This window comes from Haematobia irritans, chromosome 3 (assembly GCF_050003625.1).
Source record: "Haematobia irritans isolate KBUSLIRL chromosome 3, ASM5000362v1, whole genome shotgun sequence".
NCBI lineage: Eukaryota > Metazoa > Arthropoda > Insecta > Diptera > Muscidae > Haematobia > Haematobia irritans.
In genome coordinates, this window is record NC_134399.1 from 199,102 (window position 1) to 217,684 (window position 18,583).

The 18,583-nt window shown below is 33.0% G+C and overlaps 1 protein-coding gene across 3 annotated transcripts in view; it reads left to right on the forward strand.

Moving 5' to 3' along the window:
* LOC142229476 (inositol-trisphosphate 3-kinase B-like) overlaps positions 1-18,583 on the forward strand; it is an 83,660-nt gene that overhangs the window by 33,321 nt on the left and 31,756 nt on the right. Inside the window, exon 1 of one of the 3 annotated variants that reach the window (XM_075300037.1) lies at positions 3,803-4,374. The exons of 1 other annotated variant lie outside the window; for it this stretch is intronic. In XM_075300037.1, coding sequence (XP_075156152.1) covers positions 4,120-4,374 — 255 coding nt within the window. In that variant the 5' untranslated portion in view covers positions 3,803-4,119. Of the gene's footprint in view, positions 1-3,802; positions 4,375-16,441; positions 17,156-18,583 lie in introns of those variants that run through there. One more of the 3 variants, XM_075300035.1, reaches the window with a different exon arrangement.

The window sequence follows — 18,583 nt, forward strand, 5'->3', positions numbered from 1 at the left end:
CATGACATGCGTGCTTTCGAGCAAACCAAAAAAAAAAAAAATACGCAATTTAGTTTTCTTCCTATTAGTTGAAAACAAGGACCAGACAAAGAATATACAAAAAAACTCTGTCCTCAGTATTTGGGAAACCTAAAAAAATGAACAATGTGTACAAACACGCACCACCAAGTAAGGCCACTACTGAAAAACATAAATCGGAACCCGAAACTGTGAACAGAGGCAATAAAATATATTCACTAAACAGCTGGAAGAAAATGCACCAAGCTCTGGGAACAATGATTTAATGCTACCACTGATTGTTTTGTTGCCATAGCAGCTAACAAAATTCACATTACGAGATATACATCCTCTAAGTAGGCATGTTGAAGCCGACTGTGGATTGTTTGTTGGACGTTTTTCATAGTGCATGGTCCAGGTGACCTTCTGCAATTTCGCTTGAAATTTTTACTCAAAATACAGAGAGTCATGTTTTGAGTAAGAAACGGTTGAAGTCACATTTCCGATACAAAAGTACATATTTCTAAATTTTAAGACAAGGATAGGGAAAGTATTTCTGTGTAGTCCTACTGTTTTTAAAAATCCGAGTTTTTGTTTTGAGATCTCATATCTCGCAAATAAAAAAACTAACTACTGTTTTGGTGAGCGTTACAAAATTTGCACACACGTGAAGTGATCAAATGACAATGCCCGTGGACTAGTTCAGATCCAAAATACGAACTTTTTCAATTTTTCAAAATTTACAAATTTTCGAAATTTAGATTTCTCCAAAATTTTAAACAGTTTACTTTCCGACTTTTTCAAAATTGAAAAAGACGATTATCGACTTTTGAAATATTTTAAGAGGTCGATTTTCCAATTTTGCGACTTTTCTAGGTTGATATTCAGCGTCCAAATAACTACACCACATCACATACACTTTTCAATTCAAATTCGATTAGTCGTTTTAGTTTTTGTCACTATAAAAAGTTGATTAGTCGATGTTAATAACACTAAATATTTTATTTACTTTTTTCTACTTTTTTCTGGGTATACTTGAAGTACTAAAAACTGTCACAGAAAAAAGAAAATTGTATTTAAAATGAATTGAAACGATATAATAAATTTTTGCATCGCATATTAGCTTATAAGAGATTACTCTTTACGGAATACAAATTACAAAAAAAAAATTAATATATCATAAATGGACATGCTGGCTATTTATTATTGCATTCATATCTTATCTTGTAGAAAACAAAAGACTTAAGACACAAGCATGGTATTTTTCGAAAATTACCTTGAACTCATCCCCACATATTCCAAATAATCGAAACATACACTACAACGATTATAATCTCTCATTTTTTCTATAAAATTGCTTTAGAATATCCATTGAACTTGAACAATTCCTTGAAATTAGTTAAGATAAATCCCAATTGGCTTTCAAGCCACCCCTTAAAAAGGAAACGTTTCATGGTCGTTATCTGTCTGGTATTTAAAATGAATTGAAACGATATAATAAATTTTTGCATCGCATTTTAGCTTATAAGAGATCACTCTTTACTGAATACAAATTACTACAAAAAATAAATATATCATAAATGGACATGCTGGCTATTTATTTATTCTTGCATTCATATCTTATCTTGTAGAAAACAAAAGACTTAAGACACAAGCATGGTATTTTTCGCAAATTACCTAGAACTCATCCCCACATATTCCAAATAATCGAAACATACACTACAACGATTAAAATCTCTCATTTTTTCTATAAAATTGCTTTAGAATATCAATTGAACTTGAACAATTCCTTGAAATTAGTTAAGATAAATCCCAATTGGCTTTCAAGCCACCCCTTGAAAAGGAAACGTTTCATGCTCGTCATCTGTCTGGCTCATTTGCTTGCTTTCTTAGCCACCATCTAGAGTTTCATAGAAATGGCCTGGTCATATCTTTCGAGTAAATCACTTAACTTAATTACCACTTAATAACTATAAATATGGCACTCGATGACAATATGATCACTGATGACAGCCTCATATAATATGTGCTGCAATTAATTATGGTTTATATGGCATCAAGTGATAGAGGTAGAGCTTCTTCCACGATTGCAGTGTGCAGTGTGCTCGCCCATGAACTTTGCGAAGCTTAAATGGCTATTACAAGAGGGTGGTAGCTGAACACTAATGATGATGAAGAACATCATTATTATGCTAGTTATGTTAAATGATAAAAATCTATTTAATATGCAATATAAGGAAAGGCAGTGCAATTATTTTCGATATTAGTTATGTCCCCGGCAGAAGAATTCATTGGAGGCGGCTGTAGTTTTCAAGTTTTTCCTTTAGTTACTGTGGTATCTTTAGATTTGCTAATTTTGTTAAACATAATGTGTATATGTGGTTTGTTAATATTTGAAAGGTAACAGAATTTGCCAATGAAACATCTTAATTATGAAAACTATTTTTATTAAAAAAAATAATAATTACAAGTATTTTTGTTTCTTGTGGTTAGGAGAGCAACAACTATTTACTAGGTTTATTTCTATTTCTCCTTACATATACACATAGAAAAAAAATTGTATTCAAACAAATTTTTAAGCTAAAGAATTTCAAATTTGTTAAGAGTATTCATTTGCGATGAAATTTTCGTTTGTCTTAAATGAAAATTTCGAGCCTGAGGAAACAAAAATATTTTTCCAGTGTACCAATTAATTAAATTGTCAGTTATCATTGCGACCATTACGATCTACTGCTGTCCGATAGATTGCCATACAAAATTGCAATTCAAACTCTCCCTCGCCACGCCATATAGCCAGTTCTATGTATGGCTTTATTGTTTTTTAAGTTTTCAAATGAAAAATTAATTAAAATGTCTTCTGGCATAAATATTTATCTTTTGTGGTAATAACAAAAAACAAGAAACTCAGAGAAAATGCCATTATGGCAAAAGTAATAACACAATAAAAGAGCTTGTGAATAAAAACTTTAACGCAAAAATGTGGCAATTGCCATGTTTTGAGGCCCACTAAGTAAACGGCTGCATTTTTTAATGATTGTTTTGCCGAACTACTGTTCAGACTCACTCACATGTGACAATGGACTGTTGTGGTAGTGTATTGCTTGTAGTGTGGCCTGTAGTATATTTGCTACTACAAATGACTATAACTTATAAACTCATAATGTAATAAACAAATTTGCAAAAAAAAAAAAAACAATAAATCTATAAAATAATATGAATCCTTAGAATATAAAATATAAAAGCACACACATTATTATAAATTATTAAAAATATTTCGTTTTATTCTTTTCGTTACAGGTATGTTCCGTTTCAAATTTGTTTATGATGCGATCTCGGAATGTTTAAGCCATTACGAGACTCTGTTAATGGGACTAACTGTTCGTGGAATTTTCGTATGCGTCGAAACGAAAGAATAATTAAAAATCACTCTTTGATATTTCGACAGCTCGGGTATGTCGAAGTGCAATAGTTTTGGGCGTGCGATAGTAAATTAAAAAGAATGAGTAAATTTTATCTAAAATGTTCTTTAGGGCGTTTGGTGTCATAGATAAAAATTTCTAAAATTAAAACCGTACAAAATGTCCTATTTTATCCTCCAAGTATTTTCTATATGGGAAAATAAAGCCAAAGTAGGCTTTTATTTGCAAATAAGGAATATACTGTGATGGATAAAAGTGAACTATTTCAAAAATTAAATTTTTGAGCAGAGGAACAGTTTTGTCCTGATTGTGGAGTGGCTTTTTCACCCTGTCCACTCGAGGGATACTTTGGACGAGTAATGATCAATTTGTAAAATCTTTACATACTCTTATTGACCCCATACTATTGATTCACTTTTGACAAATGTTTGTTTTTCCATAAAACCTCTGAAAATACAATCATTCCCATTGACAGTTAAGAAAAATTCAAACAAATATTTTTCGCACTTAAAGAAAAAATACCGACAAATAATTAAAAAAAACGCAACACTCTAATGAATGCAAAATGGCAAAATACCAAAAGGTGTAAATGGTAGACATTAATTTCTCCTAAAGAAACTAAAGACTCTGGTAATAAACTGCAATCGTTGCTGAACACTGATTTTGTGTAAAAGGCTACATCGTCCTCGCCATTAGCCTCAATATGGCTTTATTTCCCTCCTCGTCACGACCGCGTAGCCTTATGGAACAACTGTTGGCTCGCAAAATCGAAGCGGCAGCTCAGTCAGTTACCGGCCCCGGTGGTACACGTTTGCGGCGCACCGATTCTCTAGACTCCACCAGCAGTATTGGGTCATTGGGGTCGCTGGTATTGGGTGATGATGTATGCCGCTGTGATGATTGCCTGCTGGGCATTGTGGATTTGTATGTTATAAGCGCAGACGCAGCTAAGAAAAAGGTAAGCCATATAAAAAAAGACTAAACAGCACACCGTTGACTATGGACCATGGTTGGGTTGGTAGTCCATACGTTTTTGGTGGGTAAAGTTTGTGGGGGAACTTCTGTTAAATGCCTGTGCAACGGCATTTTGATTGACTTTAAACAAGATATTTGGCTAATTACTCACTAATTACGCGGAAGAGAGATAAATTGTACAACCATAATGGCCAAAGATAATTTAAAGCATGGAAAGGAAATCAATGTGGCTGTGCAGTTTGAAATGGATCTGCATTTATAGAGACTCATTCGATCACAGTTGGATGTCATGGTGTTGTTTAAATGAAACCATTAAATACCAAATATGGTGATGAATGAACAGTTTTTAATAAAGCACTTTTGAAGAGGGGAATTCAAGAGGTTAATTCAAAAGCCTAAAATATACGCACTGTAGATTTTTATATAAAATGTTGCAAATTACTTGGTTTGTATTGCAACAATAGTGCGAAAATCGAATTTTTTAAGCATTTTCTTACGTGATTACTAACTACACTAAAAAAGGCATAACCGGTTCCTAATGATTTTGGTATTGATTCCGAACCAAAGAAGCGGAAACTTGGAGTAAGGATACAGACACAATGTTCTTTAAACTTTAAGTTTTGTCCACTTGCTTCTAGGAAACAAATTTTAATTTATCAATTTATCCTTTAAAAACGTCCAAATTCAGACCCGACTTCAAGTACATAATTATGTCATGCTTCAAGTAAACCACGTCTTTAAAATAAAGTGTTGAAAAACATTTACTATTTTTTAAGGTTTTTTTTTGCTTTGTAGAAAAAATACAAGAAGTCAACAAATTTAAAGGCGATTTAATAATTCAGGAAAGGAATGATCTGAATTATTGAAGCCAAGTTGATCTTAGCCAAACAAACTTTTTCTTCCATGGAAATATACGTAGTTTTAAGTCGAATTAATAACTATAAGGACAAAACGACAAAACGAAAAGTTTATCGACATTTTGACAATTGTTTAAATCGCAGATTTCCGAAATCCCAAAAAAAAAAAACACTAACCCATGTCTCTGACCAAGGCTCAAGAGTGGGAGTATGGAGTGGAGCGATACTTTTTCGGAGAGGAAACGCATTTTTTACAATCCAAAATTAGCGTTGTTTAGTTGATAATCGCTCCAAAAAGAATTAAATTCCATTTCATCTTCTGATAAAATTTTTTGCTACAGGCACATATAGAAATATTGTCCAATTTTTTTTTTCATAATCGGTTTTTTTTATACCCTGCGCCACATTGTGGAACAGGGTATTATAAGTTAGCGCATATGTTTGCAACACCCAGAAGGAGACGAGATAGACGCATGGTGTCTTTAGCAAAAATGCTCAAGGTGGGCTCCTGAGTCGATATAGCCATATATAGTCCGCCTGTCCGTTTGTCCGTGAACACATTTTTGTAATCAAAGTTTAGGTCGCAGTTTTAGTCCAATCGACTTCAAATAGAACCCTATTGATTTTGGAAGAAATCGGTTCAGATTTAGATATAGCTCCCATATATATATTTCGCCCGATATGGACTTATATGGCCCCAGAAGCCAGAGTTTTACCTTAATTTGCTTAAAATTTTTCACAAGGAGAACAATTAGTACTATAGTTAAGTGTGCCAAATTTTATTGAAATCGGTTCAGATTTAGATATAGCTCCCATATATATCTTTCGCCCGATAAGGGCTAATACGGTCCCAGAAGCCAGAGTTTTACCCCAATTTGGTTGAAATTTTGCACTAGGAGTACAATTAGTAGTGTAGTCAAGTATGCTAAATTTTATTGAAATCGGTTCAGATTTAGATATAGCTCCCATATATAGCTTTCGCCCGATTTACACTCATATGACCACAGTGGCCAATCTTTTACTCCGATTTAATTGAAATTTTGCACAGGGAGTAGAATTATCATTGTAGCTATGCGTGCCAAATTTGGTTGAAATCGGTTCAGATTTAGGTATATCTCCCAAATGGAAGACCACTTATAATGGTTGATAAAGCTCGTAACACTTTGAGGGTTTCGCCAATACATTCCAAACACATGTACGTAGGGGGGAAAATAGGACTTCAATATTAGCATAAATTTCTAAAACCATGAATGTGGCTTGGAATCCGTATCCAGGATTGGATAATTAAATGTCTAAAATGGAAATTTGCACAGGGAGTGTTTTTTTGATTTCGACAAAAATGGTCAAAATACCACCATTTTCCTTTTAAAATCGCCACTGCTTATGTTAGTCGAAAAGTTGTAAAAATGATTCTAATTTTCCTTAGCTGCTAATACACATATATCGAGCGATAAATCATAAATACACTTTTGCGAAGTTTCCTTAAATTGCTTCAGATTTAAATGTTTCCCATATTTATACCCTTCACCACTACTGTGGTACAGGGTATAATAAGATTGTGCATTTGTATGTAACGCCAAGAAGGAGTAATCATAGACCAACCTTTTAGTATACGGATCGGCTTAGAATTAAATTCTGAGTCGATTTAGCGATGTCCGTCTGTCTGTCTGTCTGTCTGTCCGTCTGTCTGTCTGTCTGTTGATGTATTTTTGTGTGCAAAGTACAGCTCGCAGTTTTAGTCCGATTGTCCTAAAATTTGGTATAGGGTCCTGTTTCGGCTCAAAGACGATCCCTATTGATTTTGGAAAAAATCGGTTCAGATTTAGATATAGCTGCCATATATATTTTTCACCGATCTGGTCATAATTGGCGTGTATATCAACCGATCTTCCTCAAATTCCGTACATCCGAATATTTTATGAGTCTCGAAAAACTTGCAAAATATCAGCAAAATCGGTTCAGATTTAGATATAGCTCCCATAGATAGCTTTCGCCCGATTTACACTCATTTGCCCACAGAGGTCAATTTTTTGCTCCGATTTAGTTGACATTTTGCATAGGGAGTAGAATTAGCGTTGTAACTATGCGTGCCAAATTTGCTTGAAATCGGTTCAGATTTGGATATATCTCCCATATAAAGCTTTCGTCCGATTTATACTCATATGACAACAGAGGCCAATTTTTAACTCCGATTTAGTTGAAATTTTACACAGGGAGTAGAATTAGCATTGTAGCTATGCGTGCCAAATTTGGTTGAAATCGGTTCAGATTTAGATATAGCTCCCATATATAGCTTTCGCCCGATTTACACTCATATGACCACAGTGGCCAATCTTTTACTCCGATTTAATTGAAATTTTGCACAGGGAGTAGAATTAGCATTGTAGCTATGCGTGCCAAATTTGGTTGAAATCGGTTCAGATTTAGATATATCTCCCAAATGGAAGACCACTTATAATGGTTGATAATGCTCGTAACACTTTGAGGGTTTCGCCAATACATTTCAAACACATGTACGTAGGGGGGAAAATAGGACTTCAACATTAGCATAAATTTCTAAAACCATGAATGTGGCTTGGAATCCGTATCCAGGATTGGATAATTGAATGTCTAAAATGGAAATTTGCACAGGGAGTAGAATTAGCATTGTAGCTATGCGTGCCAAATTTGGTTGAAATCGGTTCAGATTTAGATATATCTCCCATATATATGTTTTTTTGACTTAACTTCTAATACACATATAGCGATAAATCATAAATAAACTTTTGCGAAGTTTCCTTAAAATTGCTTCAGATTTAAATGTTTCCCATATTTTTTTACTAACATTGTGTTCCACCCTAGTGCATTAGCCGACTTAAATTTTGAGTCTATAGATTTTGTAGAAGTCTATCAAATTCTGTCCCGATCGAGTGATATTTAAATGTATGTATTTGGGACAAACCTTTATAACATATATAGCCCCCAACACATTTGACGGATGTGATATGGTATCGAAAATTTAGATCTTCAAAGTGGTGCAGGGTATAATATAGTCGGCCCCGCCCGACTTTAGACTTTACTTGTTTTTCATCAAACATGTCTGAAATTTGGAATTTGTTGTTATTTTACGACATAGCCCTCCTACAGATCGATCTCTCGATATTATTTGTGGTGTTTATGATTCCCAAATTTTCTTTTAATTACAGTCGATTTTATGAAGAATTTTAGACTCAAACGGTGTGGCCGAATCTTAAGTACCCACCACCATAGATCACATATAAACATTTTCCTTGAACAACATCGCCATCAAGGAAACTTGTATATCTATTTGTTTGACGATTTTCGCTCCGAATGCGAAATAATGGAAAATCGTTTAATGTCGGTAATTAATAAATTATGGAGTTTCACGAACCATCTCAGTTACGTACATTTGAAGTCAAATTTAAAATTGTTCCATATGGAGATTACATCAGACTCTAAATCAATAATAAGCACTTTTGTTTAATTTCTCGAAGAATCTTAAACTTCAAAGCAAAAAAGGAAATCGGATGAAAGTTTTCCTTTTCGGAGGATTCTAGATATCAATTCCCTGAAATATATAGGCTAAATTTTTATTTCAGGTAAATCTGATAAAAATTTTGATTTTAAAGATTTAAATCGGGAACTATATCGATATAAATTTTAGAATATCTATGTACGTACACCGCATTCCAAATATATTTTCTTTCCCATACATTGACCTTTCCTCTCCTCTTTTCACTTCTCATAAGATGTGGTAAATCCATACATACATTTGTTTGAAATGTTTTGTTGGAAAACTGCGGGTCGAATCTCAAGACAAAAATAGAGAAATGTATCATCACCATATTCCTCAAATGTTTCCTAACATGACCAGACACATGCCAACCAGTATGCTGTGCAATACTAAATCCAATGTTTATCAGTGGGTGATCGTTAATCATGAAGTCCGCGCATAGCTCAGAGACACCTTGTGTACATTGCGATTTCATACCAAAACGATCCGACATAGACATAACAGTTGCATGCACATGATGTCGTATTATTTTAATGTCGTTTTGACTGCAGTGTGACCACATAGAGCAAGTGCCACAAAATCTATCCCCATGGCATTGTGCGCATGCGTAGTCTTATTCAAATTCGAGGCAAACATCGAAGTCTACGAAATTTTATGATTTATTCAACTATGGGGGCGGCGTTTTATGGATTTCCAATGTGAATATGCCTGGTAAGAGTTAAGAATTTGGAAAACAGCTTCCAAAAACACTTGTTCCTCACCAAATGGAAGACCACTTATAATGGTTGATAATGCTCGTAACACTTGCAGGGTTTCGCCAATACATTTCAAACACATGTACGTAGGGGGGAAATAGGACTTCAACATTAGCATAAATTTCTAAAACCATGCATGTGGCTTGGAATCCGTATCCAGGATTGGATAATTGAATGTCTAAAATGGAAATAATTGGCAAACGGCAGGATAACAAGCATTTAATAATCTGCACTCTAAAAAAAACACAACTTGGGGATATAGCGTCTCTTTTGTTGTTGGCGGAATGTCTTTATCTCCTGCTGTTTGCCGTTTATCGGCTCTATAAAGGAACCCGACCACCTTTTAATCGTAAATTCTCAATGACATTCAAATGAAACATATTTATTTGTTACAATTTTTGCTGACCATAGACCACTCTGGTTGGTCTTCCTTGTTAACGTGCTACGCTCAAAGGCGCCACGGGCAGCTATATCAACATGAAATAGAGTCATATCCTCAGTGCGATTTTTGTCCCTGGTACTGAACCGTGTGAGAGTGCTGGTATGTGCACATATCAATGTCGGAGTTACCTATTTTCAGTTCAGTTTTTGTTGCTATCGTTTGACCATTTGAGTTACAACACCTGCATCAGAGAGACGTGTACCACATATGTACTCCTTGCCAGATATTGGAGGTGCTATTATTCATCTTGGACTTGCACCACAGAATATCAGCCACTAATAAATAAACATTGAAGGAACAATTTGCAGCTCCTTGAGTGAGGGTAAGACCATTGCTTGTGGTCAAGTGGTGGCACACCTTAAATGAGAGCTCACACGCGCGCAGCATAAAAGAAATGCCAAATATTCGGACAGGTTAATTATGGCCAATACCAAAATATTTTCACAGGTTGTTTTGCTATTGCAAGAAAATGAGATCATTCTCCATGTATGGTTAGCGATCATGGAACGATGCTTGGCGATCTTGACAGGAACATGGCAACGCAAACATTGTTTGGCAAATCGTGGTATTTTAACTGGTCGAATGTATGCTCGAACCGTGTGAGCTAAAGGGCCGAATTTAAGAAATAGATGAAATGTTTCTTCCCCAAACCGAGCTTTGCAAATTATTTCGTTCATATTCCATTTGGTCTGAAAGGTAAACATCCTGATGTCTTTATTTATGCACCTGAATTGATTATGATTGCCTAAAAGACACACTACTATTCTGAATAGATACTAAAAATTGATTTCGTTTACAGGACGTGAAAACAATTTTATAAAAACTAAATAATTTTTTTTTTTTTAATTTCTATAATACAAACAATTGGTTTATGTTTATATATTTCCTTTTGTCCTGGACGGTGCATCCAAAAATGCGTGATGCAATGTTTTTTTATTTTTTATTTTTGTAATACAAACAATTGGTTTATGGTTTTTTCCTTTTGTCCGGACGATGCAACAAAAATGGGCTCGTTATAGGACGGATATCCATCATTTCAACAGCCGTTTCACTGAATTTCCATCAATTCTCAAGGTGTGAACCGAATTAAACGTTTTGGAAGTGAATTAAAAATTTTGTGATATTTTGCAAAATAAATACATTTTATAATATTTTATGATTTGTAATGCATTCAAACGCTTGTCTGTAACGTTTGACATCAAATATTTTTAAGAATTCGCAATTTTTCAAGAATGGATTTAACATTCTTTTTCACAAAATTTAAATAATTTAGTCATTTTATTAATTCTTATTCTGTTTTCAACCTAGTTGAAACAAAAAAGTTTAATTTACCCAAAAAGCGACTTAAAAAAAATTGAATTAAAAGAATTTCCTATGGAGTTAAAAAAGAACATCGTTGGGAGTACATTTTTGGAAGTGATATTAAAGTTTGCCTTTAGAATATCTCCCTAATTTTTTGCTGGATTTGTAAGCAAACGCATACGAGTATAGTCAAGGAAGTCTAATTCTATTGTAGTACACACATAAGCAGGTTCAAAAGAAATTAATTTAAAGAAAACCATGAAACGTTATTTCTCTCTTACAAACCATATTTTCGGATAGTATAAAAGCGGAAATAATGTAATTTTACATATTTTCTGAAAATGTTAATATAATTTCGAATGGATGTTTGACATTGAATAGCCCTATATTAAAATTTTACTACAAATCATCAAAATGAGCCAATTTTGCAGTATAAAGCCATTCGTTTTCAGAACAGGTCTTAAAACAAATGAAATCGGCTATTATAAGATATTGTGAATATATTTGGTTAACAAAAGTTTCAACTTTTCCAAGAAATGTAAATTAGGTTACACATTAAAAATATATCTTATCTGTAAGAGTTTTTGAAAAGAGACATTTATGTTGCCTCCCAATGACTAAACCTGTATCTTATGAATGAAGTGTATGGATAGGGTTTTCTGGTGAACACAAGTATTTCCGTCTTTTCCAGCTTGACATATAAACTACTTGACTTAACTTGTAGTACATATTTTCATTTCAAAGATAATTAAAGCCTGAATTTAATCATATATTTAAAAAAAAATACTCAAATTGAGAAAATCGCATAACTACTTTTTCACGAAAATCGTAAACCGTTTAAACTATCTTCTCACAATTAAAATACCTGAGTTTAAGAACTATGCTTTATATCTACAATTTGTGATCCTATATTTGTATGTTAGTTTTGGTCTTTTGAGCTCTCTGTTGTGTTTTTGCCATAGCCATGTGAAATAACAGTTATCTCTCATCGATTTGATGGTTGGCTCTTGAGCTCCATGTAAGAAAAGCTTTAACCATGTAAGTTTAGCTTTAGTGTTAGTTTGCTGCAAATATGTACGACTATTAGACAACAGATGGCGTTGTTGTTATTCTGTTGTTAATACTCTTTGAAGCAAAAACAAAACATTTCTATTGATTTATTGACATAAGATTTAATTAATACTGACTTGATTTAATTATTTAAATAATACACAAAATCTCATAAATTGAATCAAGTTACAGCTTAGTACAATTTCAATGGGTAAGAATTGAAATTTTTAAATTGTTGGTCAATTTAAATGATTTGTTTGGCGACTTCCAATAAGCCTTATATTTTTGTGGTTACTAATTAAGGATTTTTTGTCATGGTCAATAAATCCATTTGTTATATTATAAATATTTGTATACCCTCTACCATGGTGATGGATGCATACTAACTTTATCGTTTCATTTGTAACGTGTTGGTCTGAAACACCATATTATGCATACACAGAAAAATATTCAGTGTTGGTCACTAAATTTAACTTGTTTTTAGTGTCAAGAATTTTGTTTTGTTTTAGTACATAATGCGTAGCCTATTGGAATATTTTTTATTCCAACATTAGTTCAATGTAAACTCAAACAGGAGAAAATCTTCGTACAATTTCCAAAAATAGTAAGAATAAACCACGGTATGGTCACCATGGCCATGGCTTGGCGCTAATGTGTTTTTTTATTATTAGTTTATATTGTTTTTTATGAGAAGGAGTAATTTAGACCCTAGTGAAATGTATATATGCCTTAAATAAGCATACGCCACAAGTCTATACCCATCCATAATTTAACCGATACACAAACCGATCTGCAGATTTGTTTTGTTTAATTGAGAACGCGAGAATTTTATGCGCCCTCCAATAACATTACAATAAATTGTCATCATATACTAAGGAAAATTTCTTATTCTATTCTAGACGTATAGAAGGGTACCTAATATTCGTTTCTGTTGCGTAGCCTATTGGAATATTTTTTATTCCAACATTAGTTCAATGTAAACTCAAACAGGAGAAAATCTTCGTACAATTTCCAAAAATAGTAAGAATAAACCACGGTATGGTCACCATGGCCATGGCTTGGCGCTAATGTGTTTTTTTATTATTAGTTTATATTGTTTTTTATGAGAAGGAGTAATTTAGACCCTAGTGAAATGTATATATGCCTTAAATAAGCATACGCCACAAGTCTATACCCATCCATAATTTAACCGATACACAAACCGATCTGCAGATTTGTTTTGTTTAATTGAGAACGCGAGAATTTTATGCGCCCTCCAATAACATTACAATAAATTGTCATCATATACTAAGGAAAATTTCTTATTCTATTCTAGACGTATAGAAGGGTACCTAATATTCGTTTCTGTTGAATTTACGTAATATTTACTTGTTTGTTTTTGATTCACAATCAGTTCTTTATGATCGCAATTACCTGCAGCACACAAAAGATCGAGATTTGTAAGCCCAACGAGAGAGAGAGAGAGCGAGAGAGCAGAGTGAATCTTTCAACGACTCCAATTGTTTGTTTATTCAAAGTGGAATATAATAAGAAATTGAATTAATTTAGGTTTTTCATGTATATTCGTGTCATTGTTGTTTATTGGGTTGTTGTTGTTGATATGAATTTGCATGGAGGCAAGTGTTACCATAGCCTCTCCCTGTGTTGTTTCTTTAAATAAATTTGATGAGAAGGGAAATATGTGTGAAATTGAATGACTTTTGACGTCACTGCGTAAGTTTGAGGTCTATTAAAACGAAGCATATGGACAGAAGCGGATAAGGTCACTTCAAAATCAGAAATTATAGTTTTTAACATCCGATTTAAGCCGACAGCTTTCGGTTTTGTAATACAAATCACAAATTCGTTCTACACTTAAAAGAAAAAATTAACTACACTAATAGAAAAAGTTTCGTTATAAATGTGTCGCTAAAGGTCAGCCAATGAAACAAATTCATTAATGCAACAAAATTTTTCGTTACTATAGCGAATTTTCTGTTAATTAATTGTATTAATGAAAATGTTTCGTTATATCAATGAAAATATTTCGTTGGCTGAGTTTTAATGAAATTTTCTTTGTATGTAAAAGTATTGAAAAAAACTCTTGGCGCCAAATTGTGACCATTATAACCATGTCGTAGTTCATGTGTACTATTAATGGTAATTGTTCGCAGAATTTCTCCTGATTTGTATAACTACATTTAGTTTATAACATTTTTGGAGACATAGGAGAAATATTAACCTAAAAGAAAAATAAATAAATTTAATTAGGCTAAAAGAAAAATATGCAATAAAATAATTGTACACGATATTGTAAAAATGGCAATCTTATCAATAGAACATTACGGTATTTGTATTAAGGGTTTTGCAAGGGGAGTATTACGCATTCCACTTGAGAAATTGGAAGTTGTCGTGGCAGGATTTTCTCCATAGGTATCCATAGAAAAATATTTACCATACAATTTTACATACAAAAATATTTTGAGCATTACAATCGATGCCGTTTAATATTCTTTAGATCATGTTCGCATAGATCGCATATTTATTTGTTGTGAAAAGACTTTATTAGATGAGAAACAATCTGAAACAAATGCTCGAAATATGACAGGAATGTTTTTTTTTTTTTTTAATTTTAAATTTTTAATTAAAATGCACATAGTCGTACACCCAGAGAAGGAATATGATCACCTCAAACATGTTTCAAGAGCACCATGTTACTTTTTCACAACGACCATATAGCATTGCAAAAATTGTCTTTTCTCGTCAAACATAACATGCTCCGAAATCAAATACATAATTTCCGAGAAAAGAACATGGTTTCGACATTTTGCTCTTGGAACATGGTTGAGGTGATCATATTCCTTCTCTGCTTGTACTAAGCTCATTTTAGTAGACCAAAGACATGTTAATGGAGGGTTGTTTACTAATCTTAATAAAACATACGAACGATTTAAAATAAGCGGAATCCGAATATAACGAAGACATAAAAATATCCATATCGGAATCGATTTTTCGAAATTTTCGTATTTTTATACGTCCACAAAGGAATATTGACTTGTGCGCCAAATAACTTCTCTACTTCATGCTAAATTTCACATACGCAAGTAGTTCATAAGGAAAGATTTTTATTTATTCCAGTGTTGGAATCTCTGCATTATGTTGAACATTACATTTTATCGTTCTCTTGCTCTCTCTCTCTCTCTACTAAAAAATTAAATTTCTTTTATAGATTGTATGTGTGACTCTCCAGAGTTTTCTCTTTTGGTATGTTATTGTCGATTTACTTGATTATTTTCACATGTGTTGTTTAAACAATGTTTGTAGTTTTTTTTTTACCGGGTGGGGTATAAGCAAAACAATTTAGTAAAGAAAAAAATGGAGAACACCGACACCATCCACATGGTACAAATATTGTTGAAAGCACTCCAATAATGCTAACAAAACAACATTGGAAATATAGCAAGTATGGCAAACTCTTTTCCGTTATGCGAGAGTGAGAGAGCAGAAGTTTATTATGGCGTTGGAAGTGGTGGGGTTTGGTATTGTCGGGCACTTTGAAAACATTCTTTGAGGTTTGTTTAGATGCACGTTTGTGTGCATGTGGTTTATGCACTAGTATCAGTGTAGATATTATGAGATATGATCACCTCTTCCGTTTCGAAAAATTTCAGTCTTGGCTGCTCACAGCTTTAATAATTACACTGTTCGTACTTTTGTGTGTTACCGTTGGAGTGTTTTTTTGTTATGCGGTTTATTTGCTCCAGCTTCTGTGGTATAGAGTTGCCATTGTCCATATTGGTTTTCATTGTTTTGTTGTTATTGCAGGCGTTGTTATTTAATTTTTGCGGTCAATCTCTGGCGTCGTTATTCACAATCTCTTCACGTCAAGTTGTGAGCTTGTGCTATAAGAGTAGAGAAAACTGTCAGCGCTGTTCTGAGTACGTGGAGTGTTGATTTCGTTTCGATTTCTTCCATGCCATGCAAGTAAATGATCATTCATTCATTCAATTACATTCAGCTTCTGGCTTTTTATTTTCTTTTTTTCAATTGCTGTTGTTATTGTTTTTTTTTCGTGTGTTTCTGACAGTCCGTTTTGACAGGCCTTTCATTCCATTTGTAGAGAGCTTAACTTATAGTTTGCCCCAGTCGGTTGGGCCGAGCCTCGAAAGCACTCTTGATCGCTGGCAAGTATTCAGTTGTATTTTCACAGCGAACGCGTGCGTGAGTACGTAAAGTGGCGCTGTGTGTCAAAACGAACATATGAAGAAAAAAGAACAAGATCACAACGAGTGTGTCTGCGACAAACAACAGCGATAAGGGTTTACTTTAAGAATTTCCGTCGGTGGCTTTTCGGTTCTAAGTGATAATCAATTATAACGAAAGCAAAGTAACCGCAATTACACATCCAAACCCCCTCCAAAAAAAGAAGAGTGAATATATTTTTTTTTTCGCCAAGAAAAACTGGTTCTTAAAAACACAAAATATGTTTCTATGAGAAATTACGGGAAATTTGTAATAATAAAGCTTACAAAATCGAGGTCAATCGAAAAAAAGTTGAATTAAATACGAAAGAGAGGCCATAAATAATAAAAACAAAATATACGAAAATAAAAACGTAACACATTCCCCCAAGTGTAGTGAAAGTGCAAAAGATTCATTAAAGTTTTTTATTTTGCGTTTTGTGGCAGAGCAAAACTTATGCAGGCGTTGTTAAAACAAGTGCTGTTGAAACAAGAAATTTTTGTGACACGAAAACGCCAACAACGAAAAATGGCATAACAAATTTACCGATAAATTCCAAAAAAAAAAGCACAAAAAAAAAACAACAAAAAGTAAAAACGACAGAAACATTATTTCGAAATCCGGTAGGAAATTAAGTGGAAAGTATTCTCTTCAATATCAAAGGCAATTTATTTACGTATTTATAAAAATACTTTTTTTATAAATTACCTTCTTTCTTTTTGATATAATACATGAAATTATTACTTGACCCTAAGAAAAAATTTCGATAAAGTCACTTTTTGTTTTAGTCGGCATTAATTAAGATACAGACATCTTTGATAAGAAAGATAGATTCGGATTTATTCATTGATGAATGCCACCATTTTTTATACATTTTATTTGTATAACTACCTCAGTAATGTGGCATAACCTTTCGAGGCGTCAATCCTGGTTTTTTTGGGCATTTGTTGAGCTTCACCACGCTATCTTCATATATCCAAAGGATTTAAAAATTTTATTCCATCATCCAGGATTCGCGGGGCAGAAACAAAATACATAACTCTTACCGATATATATAATGTCAAAGTAAAGTGTTTTTTGTGATGGGAAAAATGTTGCACTGAATGTATATATATAACTTTCTATATATGATTTTGTCTGTAAAGTAAAACGAATTTATATCGAAACGGTTGACAAGTCCAAAATGACGCCGTACTTTTCAATTATGACTAATGTGATATAAGAAATAGTAATTGGATTCTGAACTTTAAACGATTTTTTATGGAATATATTCAGGAAGTGTATTCATACGCATTTGAGTTTATTAATGAAAAACCACAAGACAGAGTGTAATGCGATCTTATTCAATTAATACCACAAGATCTCTACAAGGTCATATATAGTAAAGGATGCTTGCGTAATTTGTATTAAGTGTTATTAAAAACCATCATTTGTATCTGTACGAAAAAAATAATAATACTTGATTTCATATGATTTAACCGCATTCTATTAGAATGGCGGAGTGCACAGTGTTTCAAAGCTGTAACTTTTTTTTGTCATATTTTGCTATATCTAATTTCTTTGTTGCCTATATAGTGATACCAATAATTAATTATGCTGTGCACCAAATGCTAATCAAGTGTACTATTTACGGCCCTTTAATACGATTCTGTAGCTAAATATTGTTTTTAAACGATTTGCTTAATGTTAGAATATGATGCTATTTTCTAACAAAAAAAAAAATAATAATTTCCAGACATTATATTTATAATCCAAATTTACTAAAGATTTATTGAATCTATAAGATCAGAAGGAAGTTGTACACAGAAAAAAGTAAACTATTTCATAGGAAGAATGAACTATCTCGTACGAAAATTGAACTAAATTGCACTCCACATTTTGAGATTTCCACAAAGGTTAAAACCAGGAAAATTTAATGCTCTGTTGTATTTTTTAATTACAAAATTATTTCCAGACATTATATTTATAATCCAAATGTACTAAAGATTTATTGAATCTATAAGATTAGAAGAAAATTGTACACAGAAAAAAGTAAACTGTTTCATAGGAAG